This window comes from Panthera tigris, chromosome D1 (genome assembly GCF_018350195.1).
Source record: "Panthera tigris isolate Pti1 chromosome D1, P.tigris_Pti1_mat1.1, whole genome shotgun sequence".
NCBI lineage: Eukaryota > Metazoa > Chordata > Mammalia > Carnivora > Felidae > Panthera > Panthera tigris.
Genome location: NC_056669.1, coordinates 108,998,758 through 109,023,993, shown reverse-complemented (window position 1 = coordinate 109,023,993; position 25,236 = coordinate 108,998,758). Strand labels below are relative to the sequence as shown.

Genomic DNA, 25,236 nt, shown 5'->3' with positions numbered 1-25,236 from the left:
CTCAGGGACCCCACCGAAGGGTCAGTGTCTCTCAAAGAGCCCAGGCTCTTTGGGGTCAGACCCTCCCTTCTGTATGGCCTTGGATGAGTCCTTGCTCTTTCCGGGACTCAGAGTGAGCCCTGCCTCGTGAGGGTGAACGCAAAAAGCAAAGCAGTCCCCCCGAAGCTGGCTGGAGGTCAGCACAGGGGTAGGTGACAATTCCTCTGGGGAGTGAGGTCAAGAGAAGTGGCAGGAAAGACCCAGCCTCCTGGGGACCCATGGGGGACCTGCCCCTGGCGCCCTTGCTCCACCATCTGGCCAAATTCTGAGCCAAGCTTCCCGCGAGGGCTGGGAGAGGCCTGGAGGTGAATTAATGACTAGGCAAATTCTACACTTCAGCGCAGAAACCTTTATTCCTGTGTTCAGCCCCAAGGTTGGGAAGTGGGTGGGGGTGGGGCCATGGGTGCCAAAGACAATAATTTCTTCCCTGCTCTGGGCCTCGGTTTCTACCTCTGTCACACGGGGAGGGAAGGCTTCCCCCCGCCCCTTCCTTCATCGGGATACTATGAAGATACAAGTGATTATATACAGGCCTGGGCCTTTCAGCTGTAGAGCTCCGGTACCGGCGATTGCCCTGACTTAGTCCTTGCCCTTGGGGGGGCTCATTGTCAAGGAGGGAGGCCCATGCCTCGCCCACCACTAGCCGGGCCTGGCGGGAGGGGCGTGAGCAGCTGATGTGCAGAGCCTCTCAGCCGTGGGGCTGGCTTCACTGAGCTCTGTCCTGGAAGCTCACGACTGGTCTTGTGTGGGGCCGGGGGTGTCGACACCCCTATTTCTAGGCAGGTTTCTAAGGTCCTCGTACATGTCACTGTCCCAGGGTGCCTCCATGCCCAGATGGCAGAACCCATCAGGAAACAGAGCTGAGCCCCCTTTGGGGTCTTTACTGCAAGCCAGCCTTGGAGTGGAGGGCCAGGGCGAGGGGCAATCACAGGACCCTTGGGTAAGCTGGTGGCAGAGGCCTCGGTGCACCACGTGAGGAAGGCAGGAGCAACCTACACAGAGGAGTCCAGAGGGCCACGAAGAGGTAGGTCAGCAGACACGGCCGTCTCATCCAGATGCAGCAGGGACCGACGCCGCTTCCAGCATCCTTAGCTGGTGGTGCTCAGAGGGGGCTCTGGGGAGGCTGGCCGGCTCAAGGTCACACCAGGGAAGCCGGAGACAAAGCTCTCCCACCTTCTCTTTACCTGCTAAAAGACCGAGGATAGGCAAGATCAGGGTCCTGGTGCCACCGCCGCGTGGTGGGCTTCAGGTGCTGTTCCACCTACAGCCACGAGGTGGTGGTAGACCCCAGAGACAGGAGCACTGCTCGTCGGAGACCTTTTTCTCCAAAAGAAAGGAGGCAGGGGCCAGGAGCCAAAAGGTCCCACCAAGGGGGTCAGGATGCCCCCTTTCCGGGGCATAGAACACAAGATGTAACCCTGGGGAAGTTTTACTAGCTGATCTCTTTGCCTCCAGCAAAATCCACCCATCCAACACATTGCCAGATTAATTATTTGAAAACAGCTCTGCTCTGAAACCTTCCGTGACTCCCCAGTGTCGAAGGGATAAATCCCAAGAGTCTTTAAGGCCCTCTGAAATATGGTGCCTGGATGCCTCTCTCTCCAGCCCCGTCTCCAGACAACTCTGTTGTCTTCTTGGTCCTTGGCCTCATATGTTCCTACCTCTGAGCCTTTGCTGCCCTGGGTCCCTCTCAGTGGAGTCCTTACCCTCCCCCTTTGGCGCCCCTCCATCCGTCAGCCCTCAGCCAAACCTGCTGATACTGCTTCAGCCACCGCCGGCGCTCTCCTTGCTGGGCTTGAATCAGCTGCTCCGTATCTTCCAGGCACCCTGGCAGCCACTCCTGACCGGGCGTGTCCAGCCTTTCTGGGCCTCCGTTTGAGGGCCTGGACTTCTCCTGGCCCTGTCTGAGGCTCAGCGCCCGGCGCAGCCGGCTCTCTAAAGGCTTCCCCCAGGGCTCCTGGAGCTTGCCATAGGAGGGTCGTGGTCCTCGCAAGGACTGACTGCGTGGCCCTATCCCCATGGTTCCTGAGGCTGCAAGTGCAGGACTGCTCCAGCCCCTGGGCAAGCCACTGGCCCCTGAGGTGGCTCAGAGTCTCCACCCATCTGATGGGAACTCACTTGGGGGCAAAGGTTGGTGCTGCTGAGGTGGCCATCATAAACCAAAGGGCAGGCCACAGGGGACAAGCATCCCTGAGTCACCATCACCACTGCCTCTCTACCTTCTAGGGCAAGGAGTATAGGTGTCTTTCTCCTCCTCCTCTTCCAGGCAGGCTTCCCTGACCACCCCACCCCTGTAGAGCTTGGCCTCCCCTGAACTGCAGCCCTAGCTGTCCAAATTCATTCTGTTGGCACTGAGAACAGACGGTGCAACAGCAAAACCGAGATGGGCCTTTAGGCAACAGGACAGCTCCAGGGCGCCTGGGGGGGCTCAGTCGGTTGAGCATCCAACTCTTGGTTTCAGCTCAGGTCATGATCTCGTGATCTGGGGATTCGAGCCCCGCATCGGGCTCCATGCTGACAGTGCAAAGCCTGCTTGGGATTGTCTCTCTTTCTCTCTCTCTCTCTCAAAATAAATAAATAAACATTTTTTTAAAAAAAAAGAAAGAAACAGGACAGCTCCACTCTTTGTCCAACATCTCAGCGAGGCTGCAGGGGTGGCCGCTGATCTCAGAGCTTCACAATGTCTCCCAAGGAGAAAGAGAAAGATGCTGAAAAGCCAGCCAAGAAAGACAAAGACCCAGTGAACAAGTCTGGGGGCAAGGCCAAAAAGAAGTGGTCCAAAGGCAAAGTTCAGGACACGCTCAATGACCTGGTCTCGTGTGACAAAGCGACATGTGACAAACTTCATAAGTTCCCAACTAGAAGCTTAGGACCCCAGCCGTCGTCTCTGAGAGACTGAAGATTCAAGGCCCCCTGGCTGGGGTGGCCTTTCAGGAGCTCCTTAGTGAAGAACTTAGGAAACTAGTTGCAAAGTACAGAGCTCTGGTCATTTACACCAGAAACACCAGGGGCAGAGATGCCCCAGCTGCTGGCGAAGATGCATGGACAGATCCCACTAACTGTACGTTTTGAAAAATAAAAATTTATTAAATTAAAAAAAAAAGAAAGAAAGAAACAAGACAGCTCCAATCTAGAATAGTCAAATTCACAGAGACAGAATGTAGCATGCTGGGGGGGGGGGGGGGGGCGGAGCGGGGGCGGGAGGCGGGGCGGGGGAGGATTGGTCAATTATTTCATGGCTATAGAACTTCAGTCCTGCAAGATGAAAAAGTTCTGGAGGGGCACCTGGGTGGCTCAGTTGGTTAAGTGTCTTGACTTCAGCTCAGGTCATGATCTCACGGTCTGTGGGTTTGAGCCCGGCATCGGGCTCTGCACTATCAGCATGGAGCCTGCTTGGGATTCTCTCTCCCCCCCTCTGCGTGTTCTCTCTCTCTCTCTCTCTCTCTCTCTCTCTCTCTCAAAACAAATAACTTAAAAAAAAAAGATGGAAAAATTCTGGAGATTGGTTGAACAACACTGCGGCTATAGGTGACACTACTGAATGATACATAAAAATGGCTAAATGGTAAACATAATGTTTCCGTATATTTTACTGCAGCTGGAAATTATTCGTTAGACTAGGTGAATCCCTTCCGCTCTCACTCAGTCCTGTCAACTGCAAAATGGGTGGCTGTGGAAATCCAATGAAATCGTGAACGTATAATAGCAAGACGACCAGCAGAAGCTTTGTTTTTCCGAGAGAAAGAGAAAGGTGCTTGGGCCGGCCCAGCGGACCCTCAGAATCACAGGATTTGAAGGCTGAAAGGGACCTCACACATCTGTTATTCCTTTTTGTATTAACCACTATTCTATGGCTATTCTTCCTCATTCTGGAGCTAATCCCTCCACACACTGCATTTCAGCCTCATGATAATCCTATGAGGTGGGCATTGCTACCCCCATTTCATAGATCAGGAAACAGAGGCTCAGAGGTGAAGCACCTGGCCAGAGAGCATGCCCAGTAAGAGGCAGAGCTGGAACCCATTCCTTGGTTGGCCTGGCTTTAGAATGCAAGCTGCCTTGCTCTGGTATCGGTGGCCAGGCGTCCTCCTGTGTTTGGGTTGCTGCACAGTGCCCCCTGCCCCCCCACGTCTGGGGTCAGGGAAGCACTGGCTGCAACTCTTGGCTCACCCTTGACCTCTCCCCAGGCTTGGCCTTGCTCTCTTTCCTCTCTCTCTCTCTCTTCTCTCTCTCTTTCTCTCTCGAGGTTGCTAGGCTTTCCCTGGGTGAAGGGTCTTATAATATCTGCCAGGCTCTCTCCCAGCTACAGGAGATAAGCCAGGGCCAGTGTGAAGAGGAGAATGCAGAGGGGCCCTGATTCTCTGCCCCAGCCTGTCCCAAATTTCGACCTGCACCCAGGCCTCTTTACTCTGACCCCGACCACATTCCTAACGTCCAACCCACAGGCCACCCCTGGCCCTGGTGGAAAGGCAGCCAAGCCATTACGCAACCTTCACTGCCCTCGCCCCAGCACAGTGGGCTCAAACCCTGACTCTCACTGAAGTTTAAGCCTTTAAGCCAGGAAGAGTTTGCTAACTCAGACTTTTGGGATGTGCTGGGGTGAATCACCGGCTCTGGTGTCGAGCATGTAACTGCCTAAAACCCTCCTGCCCAGTGTATAATCTTACAATTTCCCAGATCCATGGAGGACAGGAGAAGAAGTGTGTTCTCTTCCTTCCCTCCCTATTGCCTCCCTGCCTCTGTCAGCTGGGAAGCTCTCACCTTTCCAGACTTCGCTGTGCTCAGTGATGCCTCCACCTGGAAGCCTGCTTGATACCTGCCTTTGGGATAGGGAGGCAGCTCCCTTTCCAGAGTTCGCTGTGCTCAGTGATGCCTCCACCTGGAAGCCTGCCTGATACCTGCCTTTGGGATAGGGAGGCAGCTCCCTCTCCAGACCACCCGCTAAACGCAGTAGCAGCAATCACACACGTATGCATTCCCCCTGACACCGGCTGTCCCTCGAAGGCTTTTCACCTCTGCGTTCCCGGGACACGACACAGTAAATACTATGTCTTAAATATTGGAGACTCTTCACTGTCTATTGCCGCCTTAAAAAAATCACCCCAAAACTTTGTGGCTTAAAGCAACATTCACGTACGACCTCAAAGTTTCTGTGGGGCAAGAATCCAGGCATGGCTGAGCTGGGGCCTCTGGCTCAAGGTCCCTCACAGGCTCCAATCGGGGGCCTGCAGCCACCTCGAGGTTCAACTGGGGGGAATCTGCTTCCGAGGTCGCTCTGATGGTCATTGGCAGGACTCAGTTCCTTGAAGGTTGTTGGACTGAGAGCCTCAGTTTCTTGCTGGTTGCTGGCTGTTGCCACGTGGGCCTCTCCCAAGGGCAGCTCACACCATGGCAGCTGGCTTCAATCGGAGGCAGCAAGTGAGAGGTCGAGAGACAGTGGGCAGGCAGAAGCAGAAATGACCTTCCATCATTTTTGCCGTGTTCTCTTCTTTCTAGGTGAGTCACCAGGTCCAGCCTGCACTCCAGGGAGGGATCCCACAGGGGCTTGCGCACGGGGGAGGCGGTATCGCTGGGTGTTATCATGGAGGCTGCTTACCCACCGACCTGGATGCTAAAGCCATCACACTGCCTGAGTTTAGAGCCTGGAACTTCCATGTGACAGCTCTGTGCTTTGAGTAAGTGGCTTAACCTCATGTGCCTCCGAAGTGGGGAAAATACCTTATTTCATCAAACTTAAGGTGGTGTCGATGTAACATTGTTTCATACGTCATTAAGCAAGAATACTCTCAGGGAGCCCGGGTGGCTCAGTCAGTTAAGTGTCTGACTTCAGCTGGGGGCATAATGTTGCAGTTTGTGAGTTCAAGCCCCGTGTCAGGCTCTGTGCTGACCGCCCAGAGCCTGGAGTCTGTTTCAGATACTGTGTCTCTCTCTCTCTCTGTCTCTGCCCCTCCTCCCACTCTGTCTCTCTCTCTCTTGAAAGTAAATAAACTAAAAAAAAAAAAAAAATGATAAGAAAGAATACTCTCTGCCCAGACATTGGAAAATCACCCCATCTCAGAAAACGGGGGGAAATGGTGTGCCGTGAAATTAATGAAACACATGGTATCTATTTCCTAAAGAGGTTCTGAGGCTTAGATATACAGGAAGGCTGCAAACGGGGCAGGCCAGCCAGATACTCCTTTTTTTTTTTTTTTTTTTTTTGAGTTTATGTATTTTTGAGAGAGGGACAGAGACAGAGTGCAAGCAGGGGAGGAGCAGAGAGAGAGAGGGAGACACAGAATCCAAAGCAGCTCCAGGCTCCAAGCTGTGAGCACGGAGCCTGATGCGGGGCTCGAACCCACAAACCGTGAGATCATGACCTGAGCCCAAGTCAGATGTTTAACTGACTGAGCCACCCAGGCATCCCTGTGCTGCTTAGCCCCGTTTTTCAGATGAAATAACAGAAACTTGGAGAGGTGAAGCAACTTGCCCAGGGACACACAGTCAGTAGTGGGTCTTAAATTCATCCCCACGGAGTCAGGCCAGAAAACAGAGGCCTCAGCAAATGTGCGGCCACCCTTTGCAGGTCGAGCCTGGGTCTTCACGCACCCTGCACGATGATCAGACCGAACTATGAGCCGAATGGTTAATGCCCCTAGAATTTTCCTTAAAAATATGATGCCCACCAGAAGTGAGGTGAAGAGGTAACGTATCTCTTTGTCTGAGCAGCTCTTATAATACAGTACATTTTGGGGAACCTAGTTCCTTTACTTCAGAATAATGGCACCAGGTGTGTCCACTGTTTTCGTTTTCATTTCCCCACAAGAAGTTAGAATGCCAGGCTATCGGGTTCAGTGCTAGACTTTGGCCACGTTACCGCTTGGAGAAATCAAACAAAGGGAATGATAAATTACAATAATGCTATTTATTATTAATGCTCCCACATTCTGATCACACCTGTTTTGTGCCAGGTGGTGCGCTTAGGGCTTCCTCTAGGTAGGGCCAAGGAATCCAGGGTGGATTATTTCCAGGTTACACAGAGTAGGGGCTTGGAGCTGGTAATACAGGTGCCCTTGAAGTTTTTCAAATATGCAGGACCTGATGACTGCTGATGGTAAGCCCATCCCTTCTCCTGTGTGAGCCTATTTCCTCATCTGTAAAATGAGTGGGTCCAGCTGGGGTGTCCCAAACTTCCCTTGTTAAAAACACCGGTTGCTGGTCCCTATCACAAGCCCCCCTCCCCTCCTGTCCCCAGCAAGGACAGGAGAAGCTATCTGTACAATCGTGCCCCAGGTGGTCTACATCTTGTGGGAACTCTTGGAAACATAATTGCTCAAGGCTCTTCTGCCTCTGAGGACTGTGATTTTAGGACTCAAATTTCAGATCAAAGCCTTTCCTTTGAAATCTACATTCCTCACATTCTTGGCTTCTCTTTTCCCCCAAGCCAGCCTTTGGAGCAAAAATACCACAGCCGGGGAATCAGGGGTCTGGAGATCCAGTCAATCCTGACTCTGACCCTGACTAGCCATCTGATCCAGAGAGGTCATTTCCTTTCTCTGGGTCTCAGTGGGAGGACAAGAAGGGTTACGGCTGTGAGTGGGGTTGAGGAGGATTTTACCCTCCTTTGCCTCAGCCAGGGAGCCGCAGCCTTGGCATGGACCTGAAATACAGGGGCTGTGATTTGCTAGACCACGGCCCACCTTGGCAGGTGGAAGGTCTGACTGTCTTGTAGAGGTCCCATGATGGCGTGGGCTCCATAAGCCCAGTGGACTGAATGACCAGCATAGGAGAAGGCTGAAAAGACAGTGTGAATGCCTGGGGGTAGGAGGTCTATGGGGTCAACTGAGCTTGGAGACCACAGCTGGGGAAGCATTGGGATTCAGGCTCCTCCAACCTCCAAAGTGTATTTGGGTGGCCATGGCAAAGGTACAGGGCAGCCTCACACAGTTGTACAGTTTCCACACTGCACAAGCACTCTTGGTGAGCTGGGACTGCAATCCAATCCGTCACACGCTGGTATGACCCTGCTGCTGCCCTTAAGAAGGGCCTCAGCGGCCAGGTTACTGCCAAAGGGGCACCTTTTCTGCATTGTCACAAGGCACATCATGGGTTCACGGTGTTTGTGTATGGGAGTTTCCCCCAAGAGCCTGGCTAAAACAGCCTGGACCCTTGGAGGACCTGAGGGGAGGAAAACCTATCTTGAATCACTTCCAGCACCTTCTGTGCTAGTTAGAATAAAAGACACAACTCCAGCCTGTGGAAAAAGACTGTTTTGTCCATTCTTCTTGCCTTCATTTTCCATCACGAAGGGTTTAACCCTCAGGTCTCGCCAGCAGCGAACTATCTGAGGCTTCAGCTGCCAGAATTTGGTTACTTTTTTTTTTTTTTTTAAGTGACTTTCTTCTGTCTCCCAGGACAGAGATCTGGGATGTCTAGTTGTCCTTGTGAGGTCCTCAGGGCAAAGCCAGCCTTCTGAACTGTCAACAGGGAGGGGTGGGTTCATGGCGGCTGCTCCAGTCTGAGAGGTCCACGGCTTTGTCTGGGAGTCCCTACTCACCTGGGTGTTTCCGCTTACCCAAGCCTCCCCAGTCCTAACTGCTCTCCGTCTTCCCCACAGCCCCCTCTCAGGCTGTGCTTCCTGAACTTGCTGGTGGGCTGTCCCCATTAACCCCCTCCATTGACCCTGTCATGCCTCCCTGCCTTTGTTTGGGTCATGTATGAGATCCCTTGAACCAATATATTCACCCAATAAGCTTCCGAATTTATTTCTCTCTATTTATATATCAACTTAGTGAAGGCATTGCCCCCTCCAGGAAGCCCTCCATGCCCCTCTCATGGGGTAAGGGACCCCCTCTTCGAACTCCTATAGCACTCTGGCCACAATCTCTAGCACAGCACCACACTGCTTTGAAATCAAATGCTTTGAGGTATATCCCCCTCTGGTCTAGGAGAAGGGTAGGGGTGGGGAAAGTAGTTCCTTTTTCTTTGTTTCTTTTCTTTTTAAATTTATTTTATTTTTGAGACACACACACACAACACACACACACACACACACACACAGAGTGTGACGGGGGGAGGGGCAGAGAGAGGGGAAGACACAGACTCTGAAGCAGGCTCCAGGTCTGAGCTGTCAGCACAGAATCTGATGTGGGGCTTGAACTTGTGAGCCGTGAGATCATGACCTGAGCCGAAGTTGGACTCTTAACTGACTGAGCCACTCAGGCGTTCTATTGAGTGCTGCTGAAATGGCTGCAGAGTGAATGTGTCTCATTGTCTCCAGACGCCCCATCCTCCCTCCTGGTCTGGGGCACTGTAGATGCCTCCCTCCTCAGAATTTGCACCTCCTGCCAGTCTGTGCCCTCCCCCTCTTTAACTCTCCCCTTCCCCTTAAATGTGGTGCCCTCTGGACTCCCCTCTCTATTGGTGGACTCCACTCGGGCTCGGGGGAAGCCTTATTCCCTCCCATGGTTTTAACCACTAAGTATGGGCTGATGACTCCCATTCCTTCATTTGCTGACTATTTATTAAGCATCTACTCTGTGTCAGACTCAACTCTTGTAGTGGTAACATTCACATGTTAGAAGGGGATGGGAGTACAGAAGACAAACAAAACCAAGAACTTTCCAGAAAGCGATTGATACTAAGAGGCAATAAGACAGACATAATCCTAGGTTACCAGAGCCCATGAGCTGCTCTGCAGCTGCCCCTGGACCACTCCCTCCCGACAGAGCTGTACTGCCTGAGCCCTACACACCAGAGCTAGCCTCCCCACTGGCCCTCCCAGGCTGATCTCAGCCTATCTGTATCACCTTCCCCTGCAGCCACCTAGGAACTCAGCAAAGTTTCCTAAGCTTCCTATGGCCTCAAAAACCAGTTGGGGCTTATGATAGAGAGATAGAAGATAGATAGATAGATAGATAGATAGATAGATAGATAGATAAAAAGACTCTTGGGTCCCATCACCAGATTTACTGAATCCTTACCAAATCAGAAGTCTCAGGGGCCAGGGGACCAGGAATCTGTTTTGTTTTTAAAGAACTCCAGGGGGTTCTTATCAGGAAGCCACGAGAGTAACTTCTCTTGGTCTCTTAGTGGTCTCAACACTAACCCTCATGAGAACCATTTGGAGAGCTTTTTTTTTTTTTTTTTTAAGTTTACTTATTTATTTATTTTGAGAGAGAGAACATGGAAGGGGCAGAGAGAGAGAGAGAGAGAGAGAGAGAATCTCAAGCAGGCTCTGCACCACCAGCACAGAGTCTGACCTGGGACTCAAACTCACAAACTGCGAGATCATGACCTGAGCCGTAGTCGGAAGCTTAACCGACTGAGGCACTCAGGGCCTCCTGGGGAGCTTCTTAAACTAGCAGTGCAATGCAGGGATCCCATTCCCCAGAAATGTGCCCAAGTATTCTGTGGTCATTCTAAGTCCCCTGAGTTGGTGACTAATATGCATTAAGAACCATGCAGTGGGGCTCAAGAATCTGCTTCCCACAGGCAAGCACCCTGTCCTAAGGAGATTCCATTGCTAGTGTTACAGAAGCCCCCACAGAGAAATGGTTTTTCTAGCCACATGAGGCTCTCCACCCAGGCTTTTGCCTGGGCAGTTTTCTCTATCGGGGATGGAATAACCCTTCCAACTTTGCTGTCCTGGGAACTCAATCTCATGGTAGGACCAAGTCTGGAGAGGTGTCTTGTTTCCTAATCTCACTTGAACTAGGATAATTTTTTTTAAATGCTTATTTATTTTTGAAGGAGAGAGAGAGAGTGTGTGAGTAGGGGAGGAGCAGAGAGAGAGGGGGACACAGAATCTGAAGCAGGCTCCAGGCTCTGAGCTGTCAGCACAGAGACTGATGCTGGGCTCCAACTCACAAACTGTGAGATCACGACCTGAGCCGAAGTCAGCCACTTAACAGACTGAGCCACCTGGGTGCCCTGAACTAGATAATTTATTTATTATTACCGATTTTTTTTAACATTTATTCCTTTTCGAGAGACAGAGACACAGCATGAATGGGGGAGGGGCAGAGAGAGAGGGAGACACAGGTAAGAAGCAGGCTCCAGGCTCTGAGCTGCCAGCACAGAGCCTGATGTGGGGCTCGAACCCATGAACTGTGGGATCATAACCTAAGCCAAAGTCAGCTGCTTAACAAACAGCCACCCAGGTGCCCCTATTATTATTTTTTAGGTTGGCTCCACGCCCAACATAGGGCTTGAACTCACAACCTTGAGATCAATAATTCTGACTGAGCTAGCCAGGTGCCCCAACTAGATAATTTACATGCTTGAGCTAACTTTTCAAAACCCATGCTTTTTTTGTTCACAGCAGTCCATTTTCTTTCTTTCTCCTACTTTTTTTTTAAATGTTTATTTATCTATTAGAGAGAGAGAGAGAGAGAGAGAGAGAGAGAGAGAGAGAGAAGCAGGCCCCAGGCCCTAAGCTGTAAGTGCAGAGCCCGACTCGGGGCCTGAATCCATGAACCGTGAGATCATGACCTGAGCCAAAGTTGGACGCTTACCCACTGAGTCACCCAGACACTCCTCACAGCAGTCCATTTTCTAGTTCTGTTTTTTTGTTCAGATTGCTACCTGGTGGTATTGACAAGGTAATCACCTGAACCTGGTTGGAACCACTCACCCTTTGCTCCAGACCCATAGGGTCACAAGGACCAGCCAGCACTGAGCTGATGCATCACAGTGCCTTTAGCATAGCCAGCTCCAGAGCAGGGCCTTGCCTTTCGTGAGGGATACAGGGGGCTGTATCTTACATGTACACAGCAGGGGAGATAAGATACAGGCAGAAAATGTTGAAATCACAAGGTAGGCATACTAGAAGAGTAATAGGGACTCAGTGTCTATCAAGTCCAACCACTTTTTCCTGGCATAGCACTAGGCCGATAGTAGGTGTACAATCAAATGAATTGTTAATTGAATGAATATGTGAAATCTGGATAACTGGGATTTTAATCCTTGTTCTGCTACGAAAACCACTGTGTTGGACTGACCCGTGTTTGTCCAACCCGTGTTGGACAGACCACTGTGTTGGACTGACCACACAGGTGGAAGGAAGGACAAGAAAGTTGAAGAGACAAACCTAACAGATACAACAGTCAGAGAAGAGAATGAAGTTGTAATATCTCTCGATGCTCAATAAGCAACTTCTAGTTAACAAGATGAAGTTCTCATTGTCCTTGATTCTCCCAACTGTCTGGAAGCAGGTTATTTTTCCTTCATGGCCTGATTACCATCTAATGTACCCTGTATTTTATTTTTTATCGTCTGTCTTTTCCCTCACTGTAAAGCAGACCTTTTTGTTAATTTTGGTCACTCCCATATCCGCTGGTTGGCACAGAGCCCAGTTTACGAAGCTTTCTGTTTAACCGAGACCTCTAAACCTTCTAAGTCCTAAGGGGCCTCGGTTTGCAGATTAAGAAACTGAGGCTCACAGTGGTGAGGTTGCTTGTCCAAGGTCACACAGCGACGGCGACGGACTCCTGCCCATCACCCGCCTCCCCCCCACCCCCCGCAGCTAAGGGACACAATCATTCACACTCGTGTGGCACAATTGCCATCTCCTTCTTCCTGCCCTTTGCAAACACTTTTCCTCCGCCCTCTTCCCCACCCGCCCGCGTGTATCTGTGTCTAGCCTGGATCCCGGAGTCCCGGTGCGATCTGTTATGCTTGCGGCTTTGGGAGACACGTGCTACTCGGGTGAATGAATCGCACGTCCCCACCCCCGCCGACAGCCAATCACAGCGTGCCGGAGCCCCGTTACTTCCGCCTATTGCGGGCGGAGGCCCCGGCCTTGGGGCTCACGTGGGGCTCTAAAGACAAGGGAGTAGGAGGCAGTGCGCCAGGGGCGGGCTCTCCCAGCTTCCTCACCAATCCAGGGGCCCGCCAGCGACGCGAGGGGCGGGGCTGACGTGGGGCGCCAAGGCTTAAACGTGACGGGTAGGCGGAGGGTAGGGAGGAGTCCTGAGCCGGGGAGCGGTGAGTGACGGGAAGTCTTGTCCAATAACAGGAGGGGTTGGGCTGCCTGAGCCAATAAGAAGTCTGTAAGGTGGGGCCAGGACTGCAGCAAGTTCGGTTGCGCGGAGACCGCAGCTGTTCCCTGTCAGTGGAGGCAGCGGCGGTAGAGACGGTGGCGACGACTTGCGGCGGAGGCGAGGAGGTGAGTGCCGGCAGCGCTGCGCACCTTCCTCTGCTCGCGGCGGGTCGGACCAGGTGGGCGTGCGCCAGCGCCGCCGCGGGGGACGCTTATGTAAGGGTCGTGCGCGCCAAGGCGGTGCGAGCTCCACTAGTGACGGCTGGAGGAGACGGCGGCGGGCTTTGCGCGACGCGACGTGCGCCGCCCCTCCCCTCCCCCTTCAGCGGGCACGGCTGGCGTGGGTCCGCCCCCGCCCGCGCGCTCGCTCCCGGGACTCTTCCTCCGGACCCCGTCCCGCCTCCCCTCCAGTCTTCGTCGGCGCGGGCGCAGCCAGGCCTCCTCCGCCCCGCGTCCCTGGCGGCCTCCGGGGCCCTCGTTCTGGTCCTCGGGCCCATTTTGCAGATGTAGAAACTGACGCACGCAGTTCCAAACGCCTCCCGCGAGGTCCCTGAGGGTTCGAGCCCCAGTCCGTCAGGATCCGGAGGCCAAGTTTTCCCCAGCATACTGGAAGTTCAGTTCTGAAGAAAGCCGGGGCTTGCGAGGCGGGGGTTTTCCGTGTCCCAGGTGCCTGCGCTCCGCCTCCTGTAGGGAGTCTCCCGATAACCGGGTCGGGCATTCTCGGTTCCACTTAGTTTCAGAGGTGAAGCGGTAATTCGCCCGAGGCTGCTCAGCGAGGAGGAGGTGGGGCTGGCCTCAGCCCGTTATTCTACAGCTTTCTGCAGTTTACAAAGTACGCCAGCCAGCCGGGGGCGGTGAGGAGCAGCAGGAGGTCCGGGAAGTGCCCTCCCGGGCTTGGAATCCGGAGCCCTGGCTTTGAGGACCTGCCATACAGGTTCTTTTCAGTGGGACTTGCTTTGTGTACTTTTGAGAGGGTTGTTTCACCTCTGGCGAACTCTTTCGTCATCTCACGAATGCGGGGGTTAGGCCAAGTCCCTAGGTTCCCAGCTTTTGAAAGTCTTAAAAATCGGATTGCTCATGGTGTGTGGTAAGCAGGCCAGGGTTCATTGTCCCCATTCTGCAGCCGAGAAAACTGAGGCTCCAAGAAGTGTCGGTATTTAATGCCAGATCACGATGAGAGCCGCTAGAGTCTTTACCAAGAAGTCTTTGCCTTGCAGCCCGGCCACCCTTCCCCTGCCTAGGATGCGGACACTTAGGGTGGGGTGGATGTGCTCAGCCTTTCTAGTTACTCTCAGGGACAGCTTTGCCCTTTCTTCATCCTAACTCTCGAGCTCTCCATGGAGCTCTCCATCGCATTCTTTTGCTCAGCTCCCATGCTGGGAGCCCTAGAATGAACACTGAGGGAAGATTGGGAGACGAGGTTAATCCTTGCTGTAGGACTGTCGCAAACTGGGGAAAGGAAAGGAGACCATCTAAGCAGCGGGTCAGCATTGCAACAGATGTTTGTAGAGAGCCTGGTGTGGGTGAGCTATGGCCCCTAGGGGGATGTGCAAGAGGAAGTTCAGGAAAGGCCCACAAATCAGGGCAAACCGCACACTAAGGCCAGGGAGAGGAGAAATGGGCTGGCTGGGGCTGGACTGGGGAAGGTTTTATAGGAGGAGGTGAGTCATGAGCCTCCTTCAATTCCACTGGAGCCGGCAGTGAAGCAGCAGCGATTGGATTTGAGCCGTCCAGGTTTTATTGTGGAGGAGAGGTGAGTTTCCAGCAATGAGAACTTGCAGGAGAAAGGCTGAGGAATGTGGGGGGAATAGCACTTCCCAGTTGAGTAGAAATTTGGTCGGTCGCTCAGAAGAGGCCTCTCCAAGAGATGTAACAAGGTGAGGGCACTTGCTAAGGTGCAGAAAAGTCAGAAGTGAGATTGGGTTCCAAAGGTGCTGGGTAGGGCTCCCAGGGCCCAGCAGCCGGCCCGAGCTACAGGTTGTGTCTGTGTTCCAGGGAGCATCTTGTGAGCAAGCATCCTGTGTTTCTCAGTGGCTGCCCTGCCCTGTTGGAAGGGGCTTTGTTCAAAATAGTTGCTCAATATCTGTTTGTTGAATTGAATTAGGTTGCCGGCCAGAATTTCCACAATTTGTCCCAAAGTGCCTTATTTCTGTGCCTTATTTCTGGTTCTCTCTCCCGAAGCCTGTTCCAGCTTGATGGACCCTATCTGTGCCAGTTCTCACCTCCAAGATCACCCTTCAGGGAGGTTTGCCCCGGTGGCTATAGCCTCTTGCACTCCTGCTGCCTTTGATGTAGCAATACAGGCTGCTTGCCCCACTCCCCTCCCCCCCCCCCTTTTTTTGTCCTGCTCCTAGTTTTTTCCTTGTCTCACTGCTGGCACCCCAGTACCCCAGGTGCTGTGCTAGGGGCCAGCCCTCCCAACACTGCTTATAGTGGTCCTGAGACGTTAGCAGGGTGGACCTCAGGCCAGGGTCATTCCAAGTTGCAGTTCTCTGTGTCCTTCTGCCCTGTACCCTGTCGGTGCTGTTGACACATGTTTCAGGTGAATTACTGGAAATGGCTCAAATTGGAAACCAGTGAGGAAGGAAGGGTGGAAGTTGGGGAGCCAGGAAAGAGTCACGTTTGGGAGCCGCAAGGATGATTGTCGTTGGGCAGTGAATCTGGGAGGAAGGCCTGGCAGGCCCCAGACGGCGCAGATCTGTGGCTCGCACTCTCCCGCGTAAGTTGGATGCCTCGCCCAAGTAAACATTTTCCTCGAGGATTAGTGTGGGCCTTCTCTTTGGCTGCCTCCTGACAGCCTCTGACCCTCTTCCGAAGGGGCCCCTACTCCTCTTATGCAGAGAGAGTGCCTGCTTGGCGGCTAGTTTCTCACCAGAGACCTCTTTTGTGGAAGTGGGCCATTTTGCCTGCGTACTCTGAAACCTCACCTGGGCCTGGCTGACCATCCCTTGGTCCCTTTGTCCCCACTGCCTGTAGTCTCAGTTGTGGGCACGTTGCCAAACTGCCAAAGGAGGAGGGCATGACAGCGGACTTTGGGAAATGACAAAAAGAACCATTTCCTCTCACCTACTGAATACAAAGATGTGATCCCATCTATTGGCCTTTTTCTTGCATTTGACACCAAAGGTACTGTCTTCTGCCTCAGCCCTCATCTGAGACTGCTTGCTGTCATCCCGGACTTGCGTCCTGGTGTCCTTCCTCCACTCTTGTTCCTTGGTGACATTTCCTGCAGGGTTTTGTCTCTTACCTTGTCCTGTCAAAATGAAATTATTCTTCAAGACTCAGGCTTTCCTGCATTATTCCCCATATACTCCTAAATCTATTCAGTTGGATGTGGGCTGTCTCTTTTCATAATGATGATGATAAATGACTTACTGTTATTAATCACAAAAGCCAACCTTTATTGAGATCTTACTGTATGGTGGCAGGGGACCTACTAGCCCCCCGCATGTATTATGGCATTTGGTCATCATAGCAACCCGACAGCAAAGGTACTGTTAGGTCCTCACTTGCAGGTCTGCCCCAGGCTGCCAGGCTCAGAGTCCCCAGTTGGCTCCCTCTCGTGTATTCTCCTGTTTTCATCCTCTGTGAGCTAGCCCTCAACAACTTGCTTTTTGGCCTTTTGGGAACAGAGCCTGTGCCTTCTGGCAGGCTGCCTCATGTAAGGTATGTGCTCGATAAATATTTTATTGATTTGAATGCCCCAAACATTCATTTTTAGCCTTGACATAATCTATCAGGGCAACTGGGCTCCTTAGAACATGGATTCAGTCCATTTGATCGCTTGCGGCCTGTGTCTCCATTTTGCTCTTTACTGACCGGTGGGTGGAGCTGACTGGCGGGTGTGGCCTTTCAAAAACAAGTGGTCTGTAAACTCTGAAAGCGATGGGCTTCCGTGGGCCTAAACAGGGGGGTGTGCTCTCGTGCGTGGATGTGTTATCTCTGCAAGAAAAGGTCTGAGGAAATAGGGAAATAGCAGACCTATCAGCTCTCAGGTCAGTTCTTAATTAGTGTCAGGTTGCTTAGTGAGATAGGAACCAGGCTCAGAGAATCCAAAGGGGAGGTAGCTCCTGAAGGATTCGAGACAGCTCTGCAGAGAAAGTGGGCCTGGGGCTGGATGGAGGTGGGCAGGAAGAGGAATCATGTCAGATACAACAAAAGTTTCTAGAACTCCTTATTCTTGTGTTGCAGGTGCCAGAAAAGGGTTTTACTTAAATGCTTCTTACTAAGCACGTTGGCTGATGTCTGAGAGCGTCCTTTGTACAGGCTTGGTGCCAGTGCTTTGGTGCGTGTTCCCTCCTTGGGAAACCCTGTGAGCTGGATGTTATTATTCCCATTTCACAGATGAGGAAACAGGCTTTGAGTGGTCATGGGAACGGGTGGCCAAGCGGCCAAGCAGCCAAGGTGGGGCCCAGAAAGTTGGATGAGAGCCAGGGTGCTGTCAGCCCTGTGCTGTCTGGTTCCCCTCCACTCCCCACCCCCGGCCGCCTGGGATGGAAGCGAAGCAGCAGTTCTCTGGGTTACAAATCTATGTTCTTGCCACCCCTAGGGTCTCTGGGGGGTGCCTGGAGAAAGGAGGATAACACTTCTTTTTTCTTTCACTTTAGATAGCAGCTGCCACTGAGAGCTGACAGAACACTGAGGGTAAGTCCGTGCCTGAAGCCAGTTCGGTGGGATGTGCGCGGGTCTTCTTCAGGAGCAGGTGTAGATTTTAGTAGTCCCAGCATATCGCTTATCAAGTTCAATAAATAAAAAAGGCCAAGATCTAAGTTTTGGAAAATATAAGCAGTCCTTGTCTGTTCTTGATCTCTCTCTCTCAAGTAACACAGGAAAGTGACATCTGGCTGCCCGCTGGCCCCGGTTGGTAGCCGGCAGCCTTGGCAGGAGGCCTTACTTCTGGAAGGGTGTCGCTTGGGAAGCTGGTCAAGGGGAAGGTGGTGAGGGTTCTCAGGACCGCAAGAAGCACGTCTAGGGCACGCAGCCTCTGAGAAGACCCCCTGAGTCAATGGTACAACAGGCAGCTGGGCAGTGGGGGGAGGGGGGGACTCAGGGAAGCGTGGAGCTGGGCACAGAAGGTGACTCTGTCAACTGGCTGTAAAAACGCTTGACGTGTGTTTCCAGGCAACGACACCCATTCTTGGGGAGTCGCAATGATGAAGGGGCAAAGGGGTGAATGAAGACGGACCTTCTCCCACCTAGTGCTCAGGCAGCACTGTCCTGTGTAACCGACTGTTTCTCCCACACAGGTTTCCCTTGATGCACTGATCAGGGTGCATCTCCTCGGCCTAAAGCCAAGGCCCTCTAGGCCGCAATCCACCTAATAATCCAGTCCTATGTCCCGCTGCTAGACCACATGAACGTCCCAGCCAGGCGCGATCCTCGCCTGTCTAGCCTTCTCCCTGTATTTCAGACACTGATGACGCTGCTCTTCCCTATATCCATAGGTAGGCCAGTTGCTATCCTCATTTCATAGTCAGTGGCCCTGGGGACTTTGTGGCTGAGGGACAGCCTTCCCCAGAGCTCATGTTCTGTGCTCAGAGTGCAGATTCCTTTGTGTAGGGATTTTTCTTGGGTTTCCACCCATTGTGTAGGGACTTTTCTCAGATAACCCTTCATGACCCGGGAAATGTTCTGCTTTCTGAGATGTTCCCACAATCCTCTCTTGTCCTAAGTCTTGGACTGGATGTGGCCATTTCCACTCTAGGATTGTGTTTGCTTTGAAAAGTGGGTGGAGTGGGGGCGCCTGTCTGGCTCAGTCTGTAGAGCATGCGACTCTTGATCTCAAGGTCATGTGTTCAAACCCACGTTGGGCATGGAGTGTACTTAAAAACAACAACAACAACAACAACACCTTCTCATCACATGAAAGTCATGGGAGTAACGGCGATGGGTATGTAGTGAAAAGGGCTCTGGACTTTTGATAGACTCTGCCCTCCACACGGTTTCCCTGCCCTGTTCTCTCTGCTTGCCCTCGTCTTCCTCTTGGTTGATAGAGTTGCATGTTCTTGCTCTTACTTGCATCCCTGTAAGGAGAAGTGGGAGAGCTGGGTGAGGGCCCCAAACCACCTGTCTTAGGGAGCTGAGAAATTGGGGCCCAGAGAAGGCTGATCAGCAGAATCCAAGATTCTGACCTTACCCCTCCTTTATAAAGAGTATCCTCTTTTCTTGTATGTCTTCCCCCAAATCTGTCAGTAGCAAGGGAAAATTATTGCCAAGAAGGGCTGCCTCGTACCAGGTCATCTAATTTGTTAAGGCTTGTCTGGCACTTCATCTGTAAGTCCCTGCTGATTCCCCGGAGTTTTGCTTAGTTATGGGAACGAAGGCTGCCATGGAAGGTTGCCACACTGCCCTCCTCCTTTGCTGTCTCCTTGGTGATCCTGGAGGGAGAGGGATGCAGTTTTTTTGTTTTTGTTTTTTAAAGCAGTATGCCAGAGGTGTAACTGAAGCCACCCTAGCACCCCCTAATTGCTGTGTCACTTAGCTCCTTGTCCTGATCGGCCTGCAGGTCAGAGAAAGGGTGGGTGGTGTATCCAAGAAGGCTCCAAGTACACTTCCACCGGTTGTGCGTGCAGTGGGGCCACATTCCACATGTGGCAGCTCCCCTCCCAAAACACCTCCATCCCTGGCTGAGGCCTTAGGGAAAATTCCGTGATCTGGCTGTGCTGAGTCATGTTAGTCTCTGAGGATATGTGTGTCACCTTTCCCATGTCTGTCACTGGTCCGCCAGGGTCTAGGAAAGGCGCAGTTACTCACGGAGTGATGTCATGATGCTTATCTGTTGTATTTGCACATCACTGTATGCTTCTCCGAGTGCTGTTTATCAGTATGAAATTTATTAATATGAAATCATTAATAATGAGTGTTTTTTCTGGATTCCTCTCTTACGGATGAGGAAACTGAAGTTCAGAGAGACTAAGTGACTTGGTGAGTTTCAGGTGACTGGAATGCCTGGGTGTGGCTTCTGATGCCACATCCCTCCCCTACCCCTGGGCTTTTGTGTAATGCAAAGATTATTTGGAAGTTACTTTGGTTGAAAAAAAAATTGGGGGCGCCTGGGTTGCTCTGCCGGTTGAGCATCCGACTTCGGCTCAGGTCATGATCTCACAGTTTGTGAGCTCGAGCCCCGCATCGGGCTCTGTGCTGACAGCTTAGAGCCTGGAGCCTGCTTCAAATTCTATATCTCCCTCTCTCTCTGCTCCAACCCCGCTCATGCTCTCTCTCTCTCTCCTTCAAAAAAATAAATGAAAACATTAAAAAAAATTGATTTTCAATTTGTCAAAGTTACAAACTCAAAACAGCTTCTTCCTGTGAGAGCTAGTGTTTTGTTATTTTAAAATTTATTTAGTTATTTATTTTTAATGTTTATATATTTATTTAAGTAATCTGTACACCCAGTGTGGGTCTTAAACCCGTGACCCCAGCCAGTCAGGCATCCTAAGAGCTAGTCTTTTCCTTTTCTTTTAACTTAAAAAAAAATTTTTTTTAATGTTAATTTTTGAGAGACAGAGCATGAGTGGAGGATGGGCAGAGAGAGAGGGAGACACAGAATCCAAAGCAGGCTCCAGGCTCTGAGCTGTCAGCACAGAGCTTGATACGGGGCTTGAACTCATGAACTACGAGATCATGACCTGAGCTGAAGTCAGACTCTTAACGAACTGAGCCACCTATGTGCCCCTAGTCTTTTCAGTTTAGCTTTTAAGTGTAGTCTACAGATCTTTCTGTTCTATTTATGATTCTAGAAAATTTTAACAATCAGTTTGTAGGGACCTTTTGATTAATACTTGATTCCATTTGCAACCTTAACTCGTTTGAAAATTGTAAATTAAATTTATAAATTACATTCAACTTTCTTTAATTGTTTTAATACTTCCAGTTGTTTTGCTTAACAAACATGCTTTAATAATTCCTGTAAATCTAATAAATTAAACTGACTGCTATCTTTTCTTAAACATCCTTATACTGTTTTCTGTTTTACCATTTGAAGCTATTTATCGAGGTCTTTTTAACATAATAAATTGCACATGTTCAGTGTGTGATACGTACGTTTTCACGTATGTATTCACTTGTATAACTGTAAGGTAACAGTTAAGACAGTGAACATATCCATCACCTCCGAAAGTGTCCGCGTGCCCCTTGATAATTCCTCCCTCCCACAACCCTGCTCCCCATCTCTAGTAATCACTGAACTGCTTTCTGTTACTGTAGATTAGTTTGCATTTTTTGGAATTTTATGTGAGTGGAGTCATATAGCATGTGTCCTTTTTTGTCTGGCTTCTTTTACTCGCATAATTATCCTGAGATCTGTCCATGTTGTCTCATCCATCGGTACTTTCCCTTTTGTTTCAGAGTAGTATTCTGTTATGCGGGTACCCCACCGTTTGTTTATCCATTCGCCTCTCTTTGGGCATTTCAGTTGTTTCTAGGTTTTGGTGGTTCTGAATGAAACTGCTATGAACGAATGAATGTGGACATATATCTCCTTTTGTCTTGGGCATATGTATAGGAGTGAGTGTCTAGATCATAGGGCAGGTGTATGTTTAACTTAAACTACCCAGCCTTCTTCCAAAGTGGCCACACCATCTTTTCCAACAGCAGCATGTGAGAGTTCCGGTCTGTCCACATCGTCACCAACGTTGGATATGGTCAGTCTATTGAATTTTAGCCATTCTGAAAGATGTGTTGGTGTCTTATGGTTTCATTGTGAATTTCCTTGGTTACTAATGATGCTGAGCATCTTTGAGCTTCTTTATCATCTGGCATACTGATTTTAAACTTAATAAAATTCCTACCTAAAAGCACATCTGATTTTAAAACCAATTACTCAGTTGCATATTTTAATTGGAATCTTGAGACTGCCTTGTTATTCTGAACAGACTCAATTCCCTGGAATTAAAGTATATAAAAGAACAGATAGACACAGATTTCTTAACACAAAATGATAACTATAGTTTTTATTGTCTTAGCATGTTTATTCTTTTTTAAAAAAATTTTTTTAATGCTTATTCAGTTTTGAGAGACAGAGAGCAAGCAGGTGTGGGGCAGAGAGAGAGGGAAACACAGAATCCGAAGCAGGCTCCAGGCTCTGAGCTCTCCGCACAGAGCCTGGCACGGGGCTCGAACTCATGAGCTGTGAGATCATGACCTAGCCGAAGTCAGACGCCTAACTGACTGAGCCACCCAGGCGCCCCTTAGCATGTTTATTCTTAATGCTTTATCTTGCTGGAATTAAAGAATTTTACCTCAAGAAACAATTCTATGATTGCAAACTACAGTAAATTACTTAACTAAGCAGCTTTAGGAGTTTCGTTCTCAACCAGATGACATTTCTTTAAAATTCAAGAGATTCCTGGCCAGGATGAAACTAGATCTTTGCCTCTGAGTCCAACTGCTAGGCAGAGCCCAGTTAATTGCCGTTTTGCCCCCAAATATTTGGGGATGGCCTCACAGCCCATGTGCCCCAGATTCAAGCATCACATTAGCCTAGTCTTCTTCCCATGGAACCTGTGTACTCCTCTACCCAGGCTGCCTTAACATGTGACTGGACCACTAGATTCAATTAGCCTATTTAAGGCCTCATTTCTCACGCACTATGGGCACAAAATAGGTGGGATTAAAGTACAAAATAGGTGGAACTGAGATTCTGTGTATCTTCCGGGGCTTTGTCTGACAGGTGGCTGTAAAATCGGGCCACTGATCCTTCTGAGTCTAGGTCTGGCATCACCCCCCTCGCCGCCCCCCCCCCCCCCAGGTTCTTACATCACCTCAAATGAAGAGAAAAGAAGTCTGGTATTTAAGAGTACTGGTGGTTTCTGGTCAGGCTTGGTTACCAAGAGATTCTGGCACCAAAAACCAATGCCTGCCTTTTCCTTTTCCTTCAGCTCACCTATCTGGAAATGGTGAGAACTCTTGCTTCTCCCTGACCTTTCAGTGAAGAGCTAGCAATGTCTTTGGAGGGGCCGTTACCATCACATTCTTACTTTTAAATGATTTGTTTTAATGTTTATTTTTGAGAGGGAGAGAGAGAACAGGGGAGGGGCAGAGAGGGGGGCGGATAGAGGATCCAAAGTGGGTTCTGCACTGACAGCAGAGAGCCCAATGTGGGGCTTGAACTCATGAACCGTGAGATCATGACCTGAGCCGAAACCAAGAGTCACAACCTTAACCGACTGAGCCTCCCAGGTGCCCCACTATCAAATTCTTACAGATTCAGTGTTAGATGATACGTGGATGTGGTGGACTTGAGTCACTGGGTGTGGCCTCAGGAAATGTGGGTGGCAAGTGGCACCTATTAACGCAGCCTCGCCTCTCCTGCGATGGCCGATGCTGATGTTGCCCCATATGGGTAAGAGTGAAGGTCTGTGGGGTTCCAAGAAAAACAAATTTGAATGGGGGGACTGTCTTAGATTCCTGCTCTGCAGTTTGAAATACAGTCTCTCTCTACCTTTGGCTCTGAGTTCCCCCTTCAGGTGGTGAAGCAGCACTGTCTGGTAATAAACAGCATATGAGGGTCTATTAATGATGGCAGTGACATCACTGAGTGACACAGCCTTCATTCAGAGAGAGGAAAATGTGCCCCACACAGGGCAGGGCATTAAATGGCGGGGGAAAATTAGACACAGCGATGTCAGTTCTAGAAATATAACCTGAAGTGTGACAGGGCAAGCGTACAATCTAGGCTGTTCAGATCAGCAATTTTACAGCAGAAAATGGGAAGCCGAGGTGTCTGGCTGGCTCAGTCCGTAGAGCTTGTGACTCTTGATGCTGGCGTTGTGAGTTTGAGCCCCATGTTGGGTGTAGAGCTTACTGAGAAATAAAATGTTGAAAAAGAAATAAAATGGGAAACCACCAAAATGTACATCAAAAAGTATTGCCTCACATGCTGTCTGTTCACTGTCATACAGTGCAGCTTTAAAAATAGCCCATGTACTCTAATCAAACTGTTGCTCTCAATTTATTATTCCAGAACAAGAGCCACGATGCTTTTTCTTGAGAAAGGTATATTATAAAGCAGAACACGTAACGTCTCCTTTTTGGTTATTTTGGAATGCTGTGCCAATATTTTTTTCCCGGATGCTGGGACTACAAAATTACATGTTTATAACTTTGTTTTGCTGTGTCTTTTAATTTTGAATGATCAGTCTTAAAAAAAAAAATAGAGAAGCGCATAATTTATAATACTATTTAGGGCTCAAAATGAGGGACAGGGTGTTTAAGTATCAGAGTTCCTCTCTCTTACCCCTGTTCTCCAAAAAATTGTTTGGAGGGGGATAAAAACCTCTTTTTCTTTCTTTCTGTCTCTCTCTCTCTCTCTCTCTCTCTCTCTGTTTCTTTCATTCTGTGTTTATTTTGAGAGAGGGAGAGAGTATCCTAAGTAGGCTCCCTCTGGCAACACAGAGCCTGACATGGGGCCCGAACCCATGAACTGTGAGAACCTGAGCCAAAATCAAGAGTCAGACGCTTAACTGACTGAACCACCCAGGCACTCCTGAGAAAGCCTCTTTCTAAATACCACACAAGATATAGATTCTGGGGAATAGTGGAAGAAAGACTTTTCTTAAAAGATGCTCCTCCATAAAGAAATGAAAAAACTGGCAAAAAGTGTCAAAAATCATCTTTTTCAGGACTCAAAGGCTTGCATCAATCGAAGGAACATTTATTCAAGAGAAATGGCCAAATCTTCTTTTCTTTCTTGAAAAAAAAATTTTTTTTTTTAATTTACATCCAAGTTAGTTAGCATATAGTGCAACAGTGATTTCAGGAGTAGATTCCTTAGTGCCCCTGACCCATTTAGCCCCTCCCCCCTCCCACAACCCCTCCGGTAATCTTCTGTTTGTTCTCCATATTTAAGAGTCCCCCTCCTTGTTGTGTCCCCCTCCCTGTTTTTATTTTTGCTTCCCTTACCTTATTTTCATTTGTTCTGTATCTTAAAGTCCTCATATGAGTGAAGTCATATGATATTTGTCTTTCTCTAATTTCGTTTAGCATAATACCCTCCAGTTCCATCCATGTAGTTGCAAATGGCAAGATTTCATTCTTTTTGATTGCCGAGTAATACTCCAGTGTGTGTGTGTGTGTGTGTGTGTGTGTGTGTGTGTGTGTGTGTATGTATCTATCTATATATATCTATATACATACCACATCTTCTTTATCCATTCATCCATCGATGGACATTTGGG

At 50.1% G+C, this 25,236-nt stretch overlaps 2 protein-coding genes and 1 pseudogene across 7 annotated transcripts in view; 2 read left to right on the top strand and 1 right to left on the bottom strand.

Annotated features, from left to right (window-relative positions):
- Nucleotides 1–1,078: 1,078 nt before the first annotated feature.
- On the bottom strand, nucleotides 1,079–2,059 carry CD1H11orf86 (chromosome D1 C11orf86 homolog). Of its 2 annotated transcripts, none has more exons than XM_042959485.1 (2): nucleotides 1,790–2,059; nucleotides 1,079–1,226 (listed from the first exon to the last, which is right to left on the bottom strand). In XM_042959485.1, exons 1-2 carry the CDS (start codon nucleotides 2,057–2,059, stop codon nucleotides 1,128–1,130), a joined length of 369 nt encoding a protein of 122 aa, XP_042815419.1. In that variant the 3' UTR covers nucleotides 1,079–1,127. The 2 variants fall into 2 exon arrangements, with proteins under 2 accessions (XP_042815419.1, XP_007092112.1); XM_007092050.2 differs by having other exon boundaries at nucleotides 1,079–1,223.
- Nucleotides 2,060–2,666: 607 nt separating this feature from the next.
- Nucleotides 2,667–3,111, top strand: LOC102971636 (annotated as a pseudogene).
- A 2,548-nt stretch (nucleotides 3,112–5,659) lies between these two features.
- The window catches only part of PC (pyruvate carboxylase), a 108,362-nt gene continuing 88,785 nt past the window's right edge, over nucleotides 5,660–25,236 (top strand). Inside the window, exons 1-2 of one of the 5 annotated variants that reach the window (XM_042957999.1) lie at nucleotides 5,660–5,714; nucleotides 17,668–17,704. The gene's annotated coding sequence lies outside the window, so the exon portion shown is untranslated. Of the gene's footprint in view, nucleotides 5,715–13,096; nucleotides 13,240–13,976; nucleotides 13,995–14,748; nucleotides 14,814–17,667; nucleotides 17,705–25,236 lie in introns of those variants that run through there. The other 4 variants (XM_042957996.1, XM_042957997.1, XM_042958000.1 and 1 more) reach the window with 4 other exon arrangements.

Bases quoted from the DNA above. Each gene is read 5' to 3' on its own strand.
- CD1H11orf86 (XM_042959485.1), bottom strand. From the start codon at position 2,059: ATGGGGATAGGGCCACGCAGTCAGTCCTTGCGAGGACCACGACCCTCC. The intron at 1,227-1,789 runs GTTTGGCTGAGG...TCGGTCTTTTAG, and splicing joins GGCTGAAGCAGTATCAGCAG to CAGGTAAAGAGAAGGTGGGA.